At 39.9% G+C, this 16,621-nt stretch overlaps 1 protein-coding gene across 1 annotated transcript; it reads left to right on the top strand.

The window, feature by feature from the left end:
- The first annotated feature begins 700 nt into the window (after nucleotides 1-700).
- LOC136235745 (probable thylakoidal processing peptidase 2, chloroplastic) lies at nucleotides 701-4,020 on the top strand. Its single transcript, XM_066025732.1, has 6 exons — nucleotides 701-1,754; nucleotides 2,359-2,427; nucleotides 2,532-2,600; nucleotides 2,748-2,834; nucleotides 2,968-3,035; nucleotides 3,243-4,020. The coding sequence occupies exons 1-6, from the start codon at nucleotides 1,044-1,046 to the stop codon at nucleotides 3,352-3,354; spliced, it is 1,116 nt and encodes a 371-aa protein (XP_065881804.1). The 5' UTR covers nucleotides 701-1,043; the 3' UTR covers nucleotides 3,355-4,020.
- The last annotated feature ends 12,601 nt before the right edge of the window (nucleotides 4,021-16,621 follow it).

Raw genomic sequence — 16,621 nt, 5'->3', positions numbered from 1 at the left:
AGAATCATCAATTCAAAATCCAACCCTAAGATTGTGCCTATCATGAATCTCAAAAGTTGAAAAGAAATGAAAAATTTAAGATTGTTTACCTTTCGTTTGCTCCAGGATTCCTTTTTACCCTTACCCATGGTGGAACGAGATTGCCGGAAAGAGGTTTTCCTTCTTCCTCCTCTTCCTCTCACCGTTCGACTTCTTCCTTCTCTTACTATCACCGCCATTCGCTTCTACTCCTCTCCCTATCGCCGGCGCCGTTCGCTTCTCCTCCTCTTCCTATCGCCGTTCGCTTCTAGTTTGTTTCTCCTCGTCGTTCGCTTATCGTTTCTCCTCCTCGATCGTTCGCGTTTGATATGTTTAGGGCGGATAACAGGGAATGGGAAAGACAAGAGCAAATTTGTCCAAATACACTAAAACTGCTTAAATTTGTAAAAGGTTGGAGAACTACACTAAAAATGTAAATGAGTTTTAAAATAGGGCTAGTTTTGTAATTATCCCATTTGCAATTCGTAGACAAATTAGATTAATTAAATAATTTCTAATTAAGAATTCAGGATTAGGCGGCTCACCCGAAAAACGCAGACGTAGAAGATGTCAGCGAGCTTTTCATCCAAAGAAACACACTGGCAATTCCGTAATTTACTATACAAAATTGTCCTCTTTCATTACTCTCTCCACGGCCGCCTTGTATTAAACTCACCTCTCTCACAAATGTTGGCGTTTTTCATTCTGTTAAAAAAAAAAAAATCCTGAGCATCTGCATGCTCTCTCTTCTTCTCCGGAGACCTGAAACGGAAGCTCCGGATCTCTATTCTCTCCCTATTTCGTAACGAATCCCCATTTCTTTTATTTCTTTATATTCTTTATCCCTCCCAATTTTGCTTCTGTGATCTAGGTCACAGTTTCCGATTCAACCTTCGTTCCTCCGATTCACTGATTCGTTAATTAGATATGGCATCTGTTTGCTCTTAGGGTTTCCTAGGTCTTTCTTTTCACTCTTAGGCGACACTATTCTCCAGATCGTTCTCTATCTTTTCCATTTTGCTTATATGGCTATCCGTGTTACCTTTACCTACACCGGCTATGCTGCCCAGAATATCGCCTCCTTCGCCGGAGGCCGGGTTGGAAGTCGCGCTTTCCACGAGTGTTGGCTTCGATCACGAATCTTCGCTTCGCCGACCAATCAGAATTCTGATTTTGAACCACCGGCACCGCGGACTCGTGACTTCCAATCCGGCTACCGGCTCCCCAGCCAGAAGCCATCTCCAGCTAAGAGTGCAGCTTCGTTCTACAGTACCTTCACCCGAGAAGTCTGTGGAGATAGCTGTGCGAATACTATTGCTGTTGGATTGATCTCGATGTTGAAGTCAACGGCTGGGGTTTCGGCTTCCTCAGGCAGTGGCACGTTTGGGATTTCGCCATTTAAAGCCTCCTCGATTCTTCCCTTTTTGCAGGGATCGAGGTGGCTTCCCTGTAACGAACCCTCTCCCGTGTCGAAGAGTAGAGACATTGATAAGGGCGGGCGTGTTTCTGATGACAGTGTTACTCGAGTGACCGTGGAGTTTAGCGGGAAGGATTTCGGCAAGAGCGGAAGCTGGCTATCAAAGTTGTCAAGTTTTTGTTCGGAGGATGCCAAGGCCATATTTACTGCTGCCACTGTGAACTTGTTGTTCCGTTCGGCTTTGGCGGAGCCCAGATCCATTCCATCCACTTCTATGTGCCCTACTCTGGATGTTGGTGACCGTATTCTGGCAGAGAAGGTAAAAAACTTCTGTTGGTTAGTTTAATAGTAGAAATTGGAATCTATATAGCTAGTAATAAATTGACTTTATTTTATCATATTCTTTGAACTGATTTAGGTTTGGCATCGTAATGTCTTGCAACACCTCACGATTGATAGCATCATTCTTTTTTGCAATGCTTCACAGTCTGAAAATCGACTTTTTGAGTTGATTTGTAAATGTTGTTGTTATGATGCTGTTATCTCGATATTAGATAAGATTTCCTGCGTGATACTGTTTTGTTTTAATTGAATTCATTATGTCTTGCTCTCTATGTCTCACTTTGTAGTAAGTTAATCGTACTGATAGAAAAATTGATATTATGTTCAAACGTCAATTCCCTTTGGAAAATTATTGTTGTCGTGTTCTCTTTTATTGAATGCTTTTGACTTGTGGTATGAATGGTTGTATCTTGAACAATTTCTTTGATTGGCTGCTCTTTCTGGTCAGTCAAATGGTTGGTCAGCTAGATGTGCAGTGATGGTGGGAGCTTTTATTGTATGTTGGGTGTATATTCCTCTTGTATTGATAAGAAAATTTTCTTTGCATGATGTTGATTTGATTTCTCCTCTTGACGAATTAGGTTTCTTATGTTTTCCGGAAGCCTGAAGTTACTGATATAGTGATATTTAAGGCGCCTCCAATCTTGCAGGTAATTTTTTAAGGATTTTTCATTTCTTGTAAACATGATTGGTGACGTTTTCCCTGATTTCATGTTATTTACTGTTTGTATGTGTATTCATTTGCAACTTGTAGGAAATTGGTTATAGTTCTGGAGATGTATTTATAAAGAGAATTGTGGCAACTGCTGGAGATATTGTTGAAGTAAGGCTCTATATCTCATCTATGATCTTAGTTGTGGCCTGTGAAGTTCCATTCTTTTACATCTTATACCTGCTTTTCTTTTTCTCTCTCTCTTTTGACAGTCTATGTAGTTCAATAACATTTTGTCATTATACTTGTGTTTTGTAGGTTCGTGAGGGTAAGTTGTATGTGAATGGTGTGGAACAAGATGAGAATTTCATCCTAGAGCCGCTTACTTATGATATGGAGCCAGTGGTGATTCACCTTCCCTTTTCTCATCTTCAATTCTGTTGACATGAATTTTACATTTGACGTTCATATTGCCTTCTTTTGTTCACTTTCATTTGAATTCTATTAACTAATGCAATTATTTGTGTTGTTGTTGCAGCTTGTTCCAGAAGGTTATGTCTTTGTGATGGGAGACAATCGCAATAACAGTTTTGACTCCCGCAACTGGTAATTCACCGAATTCTTAAGCTCCTGATCACGTTGTTGTTTAGTATGATCTTGCATTAGCTGGAAAAGACAATAGTTCTGCGTTTGGTATTTATTTATTTATGTCTGATGCTCTTTTCAAGTTCATATATCCCAGACATTTGCTCATAAGTTCCATCACATAAATAATCTCAAATGATGCTTATTCTAACTGTCTCATTTTTCCAGGGGTCCGCTTCCTATCAAGAACATTGTTGGTCGTTCTGTTTTCCGATATTGGCCTCCCTCCAAAGTATCCAACATTACATATGATGCAAATGCAGTTGCAGCAGTATCCTGAGGCTGCCCTGATCACTGCTTTTCAGGAGGATGTCAGTTAACAAATACTAAACTGATGGTGATTGAATAAAATCCCTTTCAGTCCTCTGGTTCGGAACAGATCAAGTGTGAATATGTTACCCTTTTAAATCATGATCATCCAACACTTCGTGTGTTTCTCAATGGGCTAACTGCCATTGATACATTTTATACTTTAAACATCTACCCTTCCGAAAATGTTACGAAATTAGAAACTGGAAGAAAGAAGGAACAAGCAACACATATGTAGTTCCTCCTGATCCTTATTTGTTCGTGTGTGGTTTGAAATTTAAATGCATCTACAGGCACCTTGATATGCCTTGGTCATTATATTATGCTTGTTGCTGCGGTGGAAGAGTCTGAGGAAACCTTGTGATATTATTACAGCTTCAGTACATGAGAATGCCATTGTTGGGGGAGGGCAAGCCATTTTGCCCTTCTGTTGAGAAGCCTTCAACTACTGGATCCGGAGCGAAGGTATAATCTATCCGGTCAATGAAGGAGCAAGTTTTTATCATGGGCTCTGCCGTTTTGAACTTTTAATTGTGATTCTTGAATTTGTAGCCTTCAACCTCATTGTCAATGAAACAAATAGTTGGAAGATGCAGGGTTGGATTTATTTGGTGAGATAAAATCTGTGTTTAATGAATTAGTAGAGCTCATATTCATGGTGCAGATATTGCTGGTTTTACAATTCATTACGCACAGGTTTGGAGCAGGTAAATGGAAATATCATCTCACAGAAACAGATCGGACAAAGTTCATTTATGTTTATTTTAGTAAATGAACAGATTTCAATTGTGAACATCGTAGCTGCGGGCGGAATTTTTCTCTACTGTTTGGTTTGTACTGCAGCTTGCTTTCCTCTGCTTTCTCCATACTGTTGTGATTTTTCTTGTCCCTTCCTCTGCACAATGAATTCAATTACACCAATGGAAACTTCAACCAAGTGCCACAGTGACTTCACAACATCAGCACTATTCAGATGACACCCTACCCACAATCAAACTCACAACACCACCAACCACCAATCTCAAAATACCAACAAAACACAATTCTCATTGGCAAAAGCATTTCGGATAAGAAATTTAGCTTACATGTGACTCGCAACATTCTCACATAAGTCTGGAAATACATTGATAAGTTAGTATCACAAGAATCTAGCCTTCAAATGCCGTCTCTTTTGAATTCGAAGAGGTTGCATGCTACAAAAAAGCAACGAATGGAAGACCTTGGCTAATTCACTACCAGCTCCTCACATCATAATGGAGAATCTACCAGCTCCTTGTCACGGGCCAAGTACCCGTGTGATCTTTATTTGTCTTCCTGAAGTAAGCCACCCAAGAGGATTAGATTGCTTTATCTACAATGATCACACATAAGGGTAGACATAAGTTATATATATGGGATATAATAGCATACATACGATACAATCATATAGGTAGCCGTTACATTCATATATAATCATGGGCAACATATATGACACCCAAGAATGAACAATACACCGGTGATCTTATTCATACATGAACAGCAGTGTTACATTCAAGAGGTTCTATCTCGATGTAGTAGGCGGCGACTACTACAGATGGTAGAATGCCGACATACCCAGTGACAAGTCTAATATGCCGGGTCACTCTCCCTTATAGTGTTTCTTATACCAAGTTGAGGTCTACGGTCACGGTCAATGACCATTACAATGTTTGAATGCTACACTAGAGTCACTCTCCCTCTATTACATGATACGATTACAAAGATAGTCTCCCTTTACATTCTCCCCCACTTAGAGGTTCGACATTCCCGTCGAATGGGTCTTGATGAAGTCTTCAATCTTGTGCTGGAAAGGTTAGAGGTTAGTGGGTTCCTCCCAACTGGTTTCTTCTTCTCACTGAGCTCTCCATTCGACAAGATACTCTTTGTAAGAGCACCGAGATGTTGCTCATATGCGTTCTGTAAGGATTTCTTCAACTTCTCAGCTGGCGAGTGCTTTCTTTGTGATTGATGGTCTTTTAGATTTGTTGTGCTGATCATCTACTGGATCTGGATGGTACTGTTACAAGTTACTAACGTGGAAAATCAGATGTATTGACATCTATTGTGGTAGTTCTAAGTTTATAAGCTATGGGTTCCACTTTTGCCAGAATTGGGAATGCTCCCTCGTACTTCCTTACTAGTCTTCTATCTTTGTCGCGTAGGCAGCGAAGTTGTTCAGATAGGAGTTTCACCATGACTAGGTCTCCAACTTGGAAGTCTTGGGGATGACGACTTGAATCCGCCCATTTCTTCATCCGCGTTGCTCCTTTCTCCAAATGCGCTTTAACAATGTCCTCGTTCTGTTTCCACTCCTTAGTGAATAAGTATATGCCTTTGGATTTTTGCCCTTGTATGGCATGCCAATCGCATGAGGCACCATCGACTGTTGATCTGTAACAATTTCAAAATGTGATTTATTAGTAGCAGAACTTTTCTGGCTATTAAAGCAGAATTGTGCCACATCCAACAATGAAGACCAATCTTATTGACTAGCACTAACAAAGTGGCAGAGGTACTCTTCAACATGTTATCAAATCGCTCTGCTTGTCCATCAGTTTGAGGATGATAACTAGTAGATATGTCCAGGCTCGACCCAAGAGTTCGAATAATTCATACCAGAAGCTTTCCACAAATCTGCCATCCCTGTCACTAACAATACTCTTTGGGATCTCTCAATATTTCACCACAATCTTGAAGAAGGCTTAATTTGTGGTTTATGCGGCGAGTACTTGGCATCAGACTGAAAGTCCCATATTTGGAAAATCTGTCAACCACCTCCAAGATATAGTTGAACTCACTCATCTGAGGGAGGGTTGAAATAAAGTTGAGGGAAACACTTTTCCATGGACGACATGGTACTAGTAGAGGTTGCAACAATCCTGCGGGTTTCTTCCTTTCGACCTTATCTTGCTGGCAGATCAAACAGGTTTTTGTGTATTCTCTCACGTCATCCTCCATTCTTAGCCAATAATAATTACGTTGGAGGAGAGCTAACAGCGGTGAGCCCTTAATGTGTCATGACATTTCCTTCATCAACATCTTCCTTAGATTTGTGGCAGTTGGGACATAAATCCTTTATTTGGTTGTTAACAACAGGTCGTCGCTAATATAGAAGTGTCTAGTTTTCCTTTGTTTTGTTAGATTAATGATGGCAACCGCCCGAGGATCTTTCTGTAGGTTCTCTCGACTGTGCTGTCGCAACAAGGAGGATAATTGGCTACTGGATAAGGTAGCCATCTGTGTCAACCCTGCTAGCTTTGACTTCCGACTAAGAGCATCGGTGATTCGATTCGTTTTTCCTAAGTGATACTTCAACACAAAGTCGAATTCGGCCAAGAAGTATTACAATCGTGCCTGTTTTGAACTCAGCACCTATTCGGTCATAAAATGGCTAACCGCTATGTTGTCCGTCTTCACCACGAACTTGGATTCCAATGAATAATGTCGCCAGACTCTGAGGCAATGCACGACTGCAAGTAGCTCTTTCTGATGAGAAGAGTATCACCATTCTATTTCACTGAGCTTCGTACTTTTAAATGCTATCGGTCGACCCTCTTGCATTATGACTCCCCCAAAAGCAAAATCAGACGCGTCGAAGTAAACTTCGAACGACTTGGTCATATCTGGGATGGCTAACACTGGGTCTACAATGACTGCTTGTTTTAAATTCTGGAAGGCTTTTTGACACTCGTGTGTCCACTTCCACTTCCTTCCTTTCTTCAAGAGATTGGTGAGTGCAATAATTCTCTTCGAGTAGTTTTGAATGAACTTCCGATAATAGTTAGCTAGTCCCAAGAAGGATCTTAGCTCCGTTGTGTTCAAAGGGGTTTTCCATTCAACAATAAGTTGTACTTTTTCCTTGTCCATACATATTCTCTCTTCTTCAATTACATGGCCAAGGAATTTGATGCTCGTCTGACCAAACACATATTTTGATAACTACAAGAAAACTTGGTTTTCCTGTAACTTTTGAAAAACTAATCTCAAGTGTTCCTAGTGTTCTTCAAGGGTAGAACTGTACATGATGATATCATCAAGGGAGATCACCACAAGCTAGTCAAGATAATCCCGAAATACCTAATTCATTAGAGTACAAAAAGTTGTCGGAGCATTTGTTAGTCCAAAAGGTATAACAAGATATTCGAAAGATCCATACCTAGTTACACAAGCAGTTTTTGGCACATCCTCTTCTTTTACTCGGACTTAATAATTCCCATAACGTAGGTCCAACTTAGTGAAGTATTTGGCTCCATTGAGCCGATCAAACATATCGGATATTATAGGTTTTGGATATTTGTTCCATACAATAATCTTATTGAGCGCTCGATAGTCTATACACAGACGTAGACTTCCATCTGCTTTCTTTTGGAACAATACTGGGGCACCATATGGAGCTTTTGACGGCCTAATGAAGTCTACCTTCAACAATTCATCTAACTGCTTCCTCAACTCTGCTAGTTCTGGGGGGCGCCATTCGATACTAAGCTTTTGTTGGGGCTTTTTTTACTCAGGAATAAGTCTATAAAATGATCAACATCCCGTTGTGGAGGTAAAACTTGCGGTAATACTTCTGAGTCGTCACCTATAGGGACTAGCAAATAGGACGACTGCCCTCTCTTTATTCCCTTTTTAAACTGTATTGACGAGATGCACTTCTTCTCTTGGATTGTGCTCGTCGTTATTGATATGACGCATGGATCCTGGATTATGAAAAGAAAACAACTTCTTGACACCATAGGGATTGCAAAGCTTTGTTTCAGAAAATCCAACCCCAAAACTACATCAAAGTCATCCATCGGTGCAACTATGAATCCTATCGTGCATGTCCACGATCCTAAATTGCAAGGTACATATTGCACCGTTCCAACGATAGATTGAGTTAGGGAATTCACATCCTTGATCTTTCTTGTCTCTCTTAATACGTGTAGACCTAATCGGAAGGCTTCAGTGTCCGTAATAAAATTATCGATGGCTCCCGTGTCGATCAAAGCTCCCGTGTTCTTGCCACTGATTACAATTTCCACATACATAAGTCCCTTCTATGTACTTGCTTTTGTTTCCTTTATTTATTTCTCCAAGGATCCCAAGAACCGAAGAGATCCCATCACTGAAGGTTCAGATTTTTCCCGCTCTCTTTCCCTTGCGACAGTCCGAGGATGGTCAAATCAAAGCAATGTAAGATCTTCAAAAGTGTTCATAGGAATATTAGAAACGGGTTGATAAGTTTCGTCGAGACATTCCACTTGATGTCAGCTATGAACAAGTGAATGTTGTGAAAAATATTCAAGTACTTACAAGTTGAGGTTGGGGATTAAATTCGTGTGTACCCAAGAATCATGAGGTTTTCAAGCACACCTAGTAGCAATCTTCGACCTTAACAAAATGATCCTTTAAAGTTTGTGAAGAAAGTGAACTCGAAAGCTTGTGAGATGGTCCTCTTGAATCAATTGGGAGCAACAACACTTACGCGCCATGTGAATTATTTGAGTTTGTTTAAAATCGATAAGCTTCTTCCACATTCAACAACCAACTTAAGGTTACGTTCTTTTCAAGAGAGAGCATATGGTGAGGGCATCAAGTGGACCAAACATGTCAAAACAAGGATTTGGAAAAAATCAAGTCAAAGAGGTTCTAGTCAAGGCAAAGAGGGAGTGTCAAAGATCATAACGACTTTATTAAATGAGAAAAAGTGCTCAAATGGATACTTGGGACACGTTGAAGGATGCGAGAATGATTGAGTGCATCAAAAAATCGTTAGAGAGAAAAATACGTGTAGAGAAGCCATTTTTAGGGGCTTAGGTCACTGACTTGAGCCCCTTAATTTATGGACAAAAACATCCCAGGTTGGCGACCTTACTGGCAAGTCGGTGACCTGAGCTCTGGGTGGGGGAATTTCTCTCAACCTTTTTCCACCCCTTTGGCTTGTTGACTCATCCTTTGGTTATGAGCCCAACATTATTTTTATTATTCTTTACCCAAGTACTCTCTTTACTTATTTACTCCTAGAATTTGTATTAGTTAACTTTAGGTTTTGGGTTATTTATGTAATCACATTTCTATGGTTTTATGGAATGGGTATATACCCATTTATGTTTTGTAAGGAGCAACTTTTATCAGCATTATTCAAATTTCAGAATATCCTTTAAGAGAGTTAGGGTTCATCCCTTTTATCAATTTAGGGGGTTTAACCCCTTCAGGTTCTAGCTTGGAAAGAATCTTTGTTGGTTTAGGTAAAAACCTTCAACCAATTTCTTCCTTTCAATTGTTATCCGCATTACGTGACCTATTACCGGAATCATCCACCTCAATTAGAACATGGTCAAGCTGGAAAAAATCTGTTAATTCAACATGCATAGTTAGAGTTGTACTCACGCTTCTGTTGTATCGTAGGAGACGATTTTCGATTGCGAAAAAAACTATCTTAAGGAGATTGATTTCATGAAGTCTTAGAATCTTCTTTTTCTATTCATCTAATTTATTCAAAGATTTATTACATTTAATATATATTTTGTAATTTTAATTATTTCTATATTAATTATTTTGTAATTCCAAATTATTATTATTATTATATTTCTATATCGTTCTTTCTCTTTTGGATGATATTGGTAACATTATTCAGTTTAAACCATATTACTGAACTGAGTCGATTCCATTTAGTTTTTCAGTTCGTTTTTTGACACTAAAGTTTGATAGTGGTTATAGTCTTAGGTGTATTTTGGTATTTAGTTGCACAAAAATATAATAAAACGAACCACACCGAATTACTCATATTTTACAATTTTATTGAGGTAAATTAATGAGGAAATATATTGACTTTTATTTTTTTAATTAATTTCAGTCGGTTTAAAATAGAAGCGAATAAGATATTTTGGTTCAGTTATATTTTAGTTTTACATATTATTCTGTTATGTGCTGGTGTATATTTTTTTTTGTAATTTTAGTATCCATTTTTTTTATTCGGTTTCAGTCGAACTAATGCATACCCCTAATAGAGATTTCATCAATTTCGATAGATTAATAGATAAATATTGTTCTGCTTCAGAGCCTCATCTTTTGCTATTCTTCTCTTCTCCTTCATTTTCTCCCTCCCAAGCCTGTAATTTCCCTCTTTTGTAGATCTACTCAGAGGAGGAAGAAGGAAGTTTGTCTTTCGTCTTCCTCCTCCCACCGGTTTTGGTTTTCTACATTTAACGTGTTTTCTTTAGTGTTATTTTATTTTTTTGTTGGTTTCATATATTTTATCGGATCTCTTTATCCGTCTGAATTGTATCTGCTATTTATTATTTTTTCATTTATACATTTTTCAGATTTAGAAAAAATGAAAACGGTTAATCTTTGTTGGTCCCGTGTAATTAACTCCAAGGGGGGGGATAGGAACTAATGTAACTTTTTCACTTAATTATGCTGACTTAATCAATTCTTTAAATTACCTAACTCAGTTTTAGTCAGCACGGTCGAGAGAGATGTAAGACAGCTTTAGTCAGAGGCTGACTAGAACCGTTTTACTTGCGAGTTGGAAAATAACACTTAGGTCAGCTTCCAACTCAGCACTCTGATTACTTAGTGTCAGCTTATACAATTTATATCCTGAGTAAATTAAGCAAGCAACACATACATATATATATTGAGAGAAAGGGTTAGAAATTACTCAGCAGATTTATCCTGGTTCGGCCTCACCGCCTACGTCCAGTCCCCAGAATCCTTCCGGGCTTTTCCAATCCAATACTGAGCTCTTTAAAGGTAGAGCACAAACCGTTTACAAGGCAGTTGAATATGCAAGAGTACCTTCCTCTATTCGTCTACTCAACTCCTACTGAGCGCTATAACCAAACACTCAGATTTTCTCTACCACTGAGTACTAAAACCGAGTACTCAGCACCACTCTCTCAACTTTTACAATTGATACAAATCTGTTCTTTCTAGATGAAGAACACTTTAGATGAATACAAATTCAATCTAGACTTTTACACAGAAATAGGAATTTGGTGTAAGATTTTCTTTTCTTGTTTGAATGTGCTTTGTATGTATGCTCTTTTTATTTTGTACTTCGGCAAAGGATCCAAGAGTTGGACTTGTCATTTTATAGTGAATTTCTGATGCTTCAATCATTTGAATTCGGATGTATCTGTTGAATTCAAACGGCTCCTTGCGTCATTCACTGGTCAGCATACAGATTTTGCAGGCCAATCCTGTCGTCTGAAATTAGCAGGCGTCAGACTTGTCTTCTTCTGCCAGGTTCATCTTCTAGCGCCAGTTTCGTCTTTTAGCCAACAGCCAGTTGACCCATGCATCTCGAAACTATCTCCATGCGTAATTCCAAAGCTTCTGAATTGGCGCAGATCTCTGTCGGATCTTGTCTTTTAGTAAATGGATCATTGGCGCTGTCCTGAAGAACACTCAGCTTGACTCTAATAGACGTTGCCTTCGATCTTTGTCTCTAGCGAGGCTGAGACATATTCTACTCAGCTTCTTCGGTCAGTTTTGTCTTCAAGCGTTTGTTCTGAAGAGAACTTTTCTTCTATTATGCCAAGTTGTGTTCCACTCAGCTTCTTTGGTCAGCTTCATCTTCAAGCGTTTGTTCTGAAGATGACTTTTCTTTTATTATGCTGAGTCATGTTTTACTCAGCTTCCGTGCCTCATGCTGACTTCATTCTGTCGTACTTTTTATTTCTGTTCACTTAAAATTATACTCTACATTGAACAAACACATTAGTACAATTAAACCAAAGCACTTAAATTTAATTGCCCCTTAATCACGGATTAACTTAAATAATTTTGTCAAATCAAAATCATGTGGAAAGGTGTTTCAACTAACTCCCCCATTTTGATGTTGGCAAAAATATTTAATTATGGAACTCAGCATTAAAGTTCCCCATGATTGAATCACTTTTCATACTTCTGAAATTTCTCCCCCGTAAGGGTTGCATCTGTTGACTTAAATTAACTCTAAACCTTCTAAGATTTAATCGAGTAAAAATAAGACATGCCTATACTGACTTAGTTCAATTCTAGACCTTCCAAGATCTAATTCAGATGAGCCTAGGTCAGCTTTCAGAGGAGTTTAATGCTTGGAACATATAGTTATTACTCAGTGTGGCATATAGGTATCAGAGTTATTGTATAGATATCAGATTTATGTGTGCTGAGTATATTTTACTTGTATTTTCCTTATGTTCACAAGATTTTTACTTTGTTCAATGTTTAGTTTAAGTATGACAGATCAGCATAGAATCATAATAGGTAAGCATCGCATATAGATAAGTCAGTTTGGAAAAGAAAAGATACTTATATAGATAGTCAGCAACAACAAAAATAGAACATGCCAAAAGTTACAAGTCTAGGACTATTCCTAATCTATCTTTTTATGTTGACTTGAACTTGGTGAGATTTGCCTTTGCCCTTGGCAGGTATTTGTTGCTGACTTGGATTTCTTGGGTTAGCAGAAGTTGAACCATGCTTCTACTGAGTTCCAGCAGTAGGCTGAGTTATCTCCCCCATTCTCTGTTGAGTTCCAACAGCATGTTCTTTCTCCCCCATTTTGCCAGCATCGGGATTGGGAGAAGGAGGAAAGAAGATTCCCTGTTGAGCAGCACGAGCCAATTTGGATGAGTACATTTGAAGTTGACTCGTACTTTCCCGAAGACCATCAAAGACTGCCATGCCATCGGCCATAGTGGAAGCGGGGATCTTAATGTTGGCACTGAGCATACTTAGGAGATACTCTTGAGATTTCCCGATCCAAGTGATAGATTCTGTCATTCTGGCATACGATTGATGAAACATCCAGAGCAGGGCAGTGTCATATTGTTGACGTTGAACATTGGTATTCCGAACCTGCTTAAGGGTAGATTGAGTACACTGCAGAATCTCGTTGTTCTTCACCAGGTCAGTGTCCATTTCTTGTTTATTCAGATTGATTAGGCGAATGGCTTCACCTATTTGTTCGATGGAACACTGGGAGGAGGAGGAGATAAGCTCACGAGCTCCGGTCAGCTCAGATGTCAGCTGGGAAAAATGTTGAGTAACCTCAGTAGAGGTTGCATAGATTGGGTTCACAGCTGATAAGGCGTTGAGTTGACCTTGGACGGCATTCATATGAGTTACCATCATCAGCTGGAGTTCAGACAATTTTACTATCGATTCTTGCTTGGGTTGTTGAGATTGAAAGGATGTCATGACACTCATCAAGTCCTTGAGACCTTTGATTTCAGTGATAAGTTGAGTGATAGAGGAGAGTTGGGTTGGCTCAATGTTAACGGACCCAGCAGCATCGACCTGAGTTTGATGAAGATCCTAAAGAAGAGCTTGAGCTGAGTCGATAATCTTTCTTCTAGACTCAGAAGCATTTAAGTACGCATAGGATTCATCATTGTGTGTTTCAGAGGCCGGAATATGAGTAGCACCAGATGGAGGAGGTGTTTGGTGCTGTCCAGAAATAGAAGTGCCAGCATGGTCAGCAATTGGACTTTTATTCAGGTCAGCAGCAGGAGCTGACTGGTTATCATTTTCCGTTGAAGGATTTGGAAGAGGTGGATCAACAGAGATGTTGACTTGCTCAGGGTCAGTCTGAAGCTGAGTGTTTGCAGAAGGTTGGGGTAGTTTAGAGCGAACTTGAGCAGGATTTTCCTTTGCTAACTCCTTGTTCTGAGCAGTAGGGACTTCGAGCACTTGCTCGGTAGAAACAGGACCTTGAGGAGCTTTGGGATCGGCTTGTTCCTCAGCTTGAGAAACAGAGGCTTGCTTTTCCTTGAGTTGGTCTGGAGTTGGCTCGGTAACGGTGGAGAAGAATTGAAACTGGAGTTTGGTGAGGTCAGTGATTAGTTCCCTTAGTGGAGAATCGTCTAGAAGGTCGATGACTGGAGATTTCTGAGCCTTTCATTTGAGTCGTTTGCCTGTGCCGTTCTTTTTGGTTTGAGAAGGGGGTCAGCAGCAATAGAGTCAAGTGACTCAGAGGTAGAGATAGGACCAAGGTCAGTATCAAGGCCTTCCACAACCTTGTCCTGTACTTGTTGCTCAGTTTGATTCTCAATCTGCTCAGCATCAACTGTTTTATTTTGCTCAGCAGCAACTTTCTCACTTGGCTCAGCAGAGCCAGTCTTGTCAGCATGAAACTGACCTCCAATATCACCCAGTTCTTCTTCTTGGTCAGTGGGAGTTTTCGCAAGATCAATTTCTTGGCTTCTCACAAAGTGTGAGTCTTCAGAGACTACAAAGTCAAGAGGAGGTGCATCAATCGGTTTCAACCCAAAAGTCTTCTTCTTTTTCAAGGGTTGCTCAGGGGTTTCCTCACTCTCTTCCTCAGGCTCAACTTGCCTTTTCAGTTTCTCCGCTGACTTAGGTTCCTCTTGCGCTTGCTCATCAGCAGCTTTCTTCGCACTGGAGATTATTCTCAGCTTCCTCGGAGCTGTGTTGACATCCTTAGCGGATTGGTCAGCTTTCCGTTTCTTGTCCTGTCTAGTTCGGTCAGCAGGTTCCTTCTCAACCATTACCTTCTTCCCTTTCTTAGTTGGCACAGCCTGTGCTTCTTCAATCATATTATCCCCTTCTTCATTTTCTTCTGCACCTTTTCCTTTCTTGGATTTAATGGGTTGATTATAGGCTAACCCGAATAGCAGTGCCGCTGTGATTTCCGTACCCCAAATCTCAATTTCTTCGACCATATTTACTTGGTAGTCCTGAAGAATTCTTATGATTACGGAGCCCATCCTGAGTTTCCCAGTCCTCCGTTGAAATGCACCGATAAGAAAGACGGGCATGTTGAGCGGTTGGTAGGTCAGCATGTGCCAGATGAAGCACTGCTCGAAATTTGATGCTGATGAGGAGGAGTTGACCTTGGGGAATATGAAGTTGGTCAGGATGTAATGAGCCATTTTCTGAGGCTGACCCATGCAGGTGCTGGCTATTTCCCCTTTGTGATTCTTTGGTTTGCAGAACTCAACAGGATAGTCGACTTTCGAGTAATCAATTATGGTTCTGAGTTCTGAACCTTTGGTCTTCAGTTTTAGCAGAGTTCCGAGATAGGACGGAGTGATGATGATGTCCTTGCCTTTGACCTTGGTCACTAAGTGGTCAGCATTGTCCTCGTCAACCCTTAAATTTGCGTAAAATTCTCTTACCAACTGCGGGTAAGTGATACCAGGGAGAGAGAATAGCTCGGTCCAGCCATTTTTGGATATCCACTCGCAAAAGGGTTTTTCAGCCGTGATAAAACTTGGGGAAAACCAACGGCAGCGGAGTACCTCACAGTTCTTCACACTGTTGTATACAGGAATGAATACCTTCTCCTTAGGTTGTTTGTTCTTCTTCTTTTTCTGTTTCTTGGACGGAGTCGCTTGGTCAGCTTGAGGGTTTTTGCTCGGAGTGTTGACCTTAGAATGGTCATGCTGACCATCCCCTTGAGACTCAGTTGAAGTCTCCTCATAGACCTGCTCAGCATGAGACAGTGGGTTTTCATCGGAGCGATTGTCATCGTAATCGGCACCGGAGATGTTTTGAGAATCGTCAGACATGATTATTTTTGAGAGATTTTGAGAGGATTTTGGGATTTTAAGAGAGAGAGAGATTGAATGCCAAAGATTTCAGATGTAAAGAGGGATAAGTAGGAATTCGTCCACTATTTATAGAGGTACCGAGTTGATCTGATAGGTCGGAATGGCGGTTTGACATCGAGATGATCAATCGACAATTATCCTGGCATTTATGACACATTCGGCGCATGTGTTTTCTAATTATTATGCTTACGTCATCCTAGGTGGCTATTTAATGCATGTGCTAGCATTTATTTGTGTTACTGGTTTTACTCAGCATCTAGAATACTAAACGTTTTTGTCATTCTGAGTGCCCAGTTTTACGTAGAAGGAATATTCGTATGCTTAGTAACTCAGCTTATGATAATCACTCAATATGTATGTCGACTCAGCATAAGGTGATTTTATATAATTCATATTTAGCTCAGCATGCAGTAGTTACTAATTAAGCACAAATCACTCAGCATGATAATCACTCAACATTCAATCAGACATAAAATTTTATTGAAGAGGATTAGACATACCGATAGCTTCCCTTAGAATGCTAAATTGCTCATGAGCCAGAGGCTTCGTAAAGATATCCGCAAGTTGTTCATCGGTTGGTACATAGGTTAACTTGATCTCACCTTTGAGTACATGGTCTCTAATGAAGTGATGCCGAATGCTAACATGCTTCATCATGCTGTGTTTGAT

This window comes from Euphorbia lathyris, chromosome 7, assembly GCF_963576675.1.
Source record: "Euphorbia lathyris chromosome 7, ddEupLath1.1, whole genome shotgun sequence".
NCBI lineage: Eukaryota > Viridiplantae > Streptophyta > Magnoliopsida > Malpighiales > Euphorbiaceae > Euphorbia > Euphorbia lathyris.
This window is presented reverse-complemented; position numbering and strand designations above follow the sequence as displayed.

Bases quoted from the DNA above. Each gene is read 5' to 3' on its own strand.
- LOC136235745 (XM_066025732.1), top strand. From the start codon at position 1,044: ATGGCTATCCGTGTTACCTTTACCTACACCGGCTATGCTGCCCAGAAT. The intron at 1,755-2,358 runs GTAAAAAACTTC...TTGACGAATTAG, and splicing joins ACCGTATTCTGGCAGAGAAG to GTTTCTTATGTTTTCCGGAA. The intron at 2,601-2,747 runs GTAAGGCTCTAT...TGTGTTTTGTAG, and splicing joins CTGCTGGAGATATTGTTGAA to GTTCGTGAGGGTAAGTTGTA.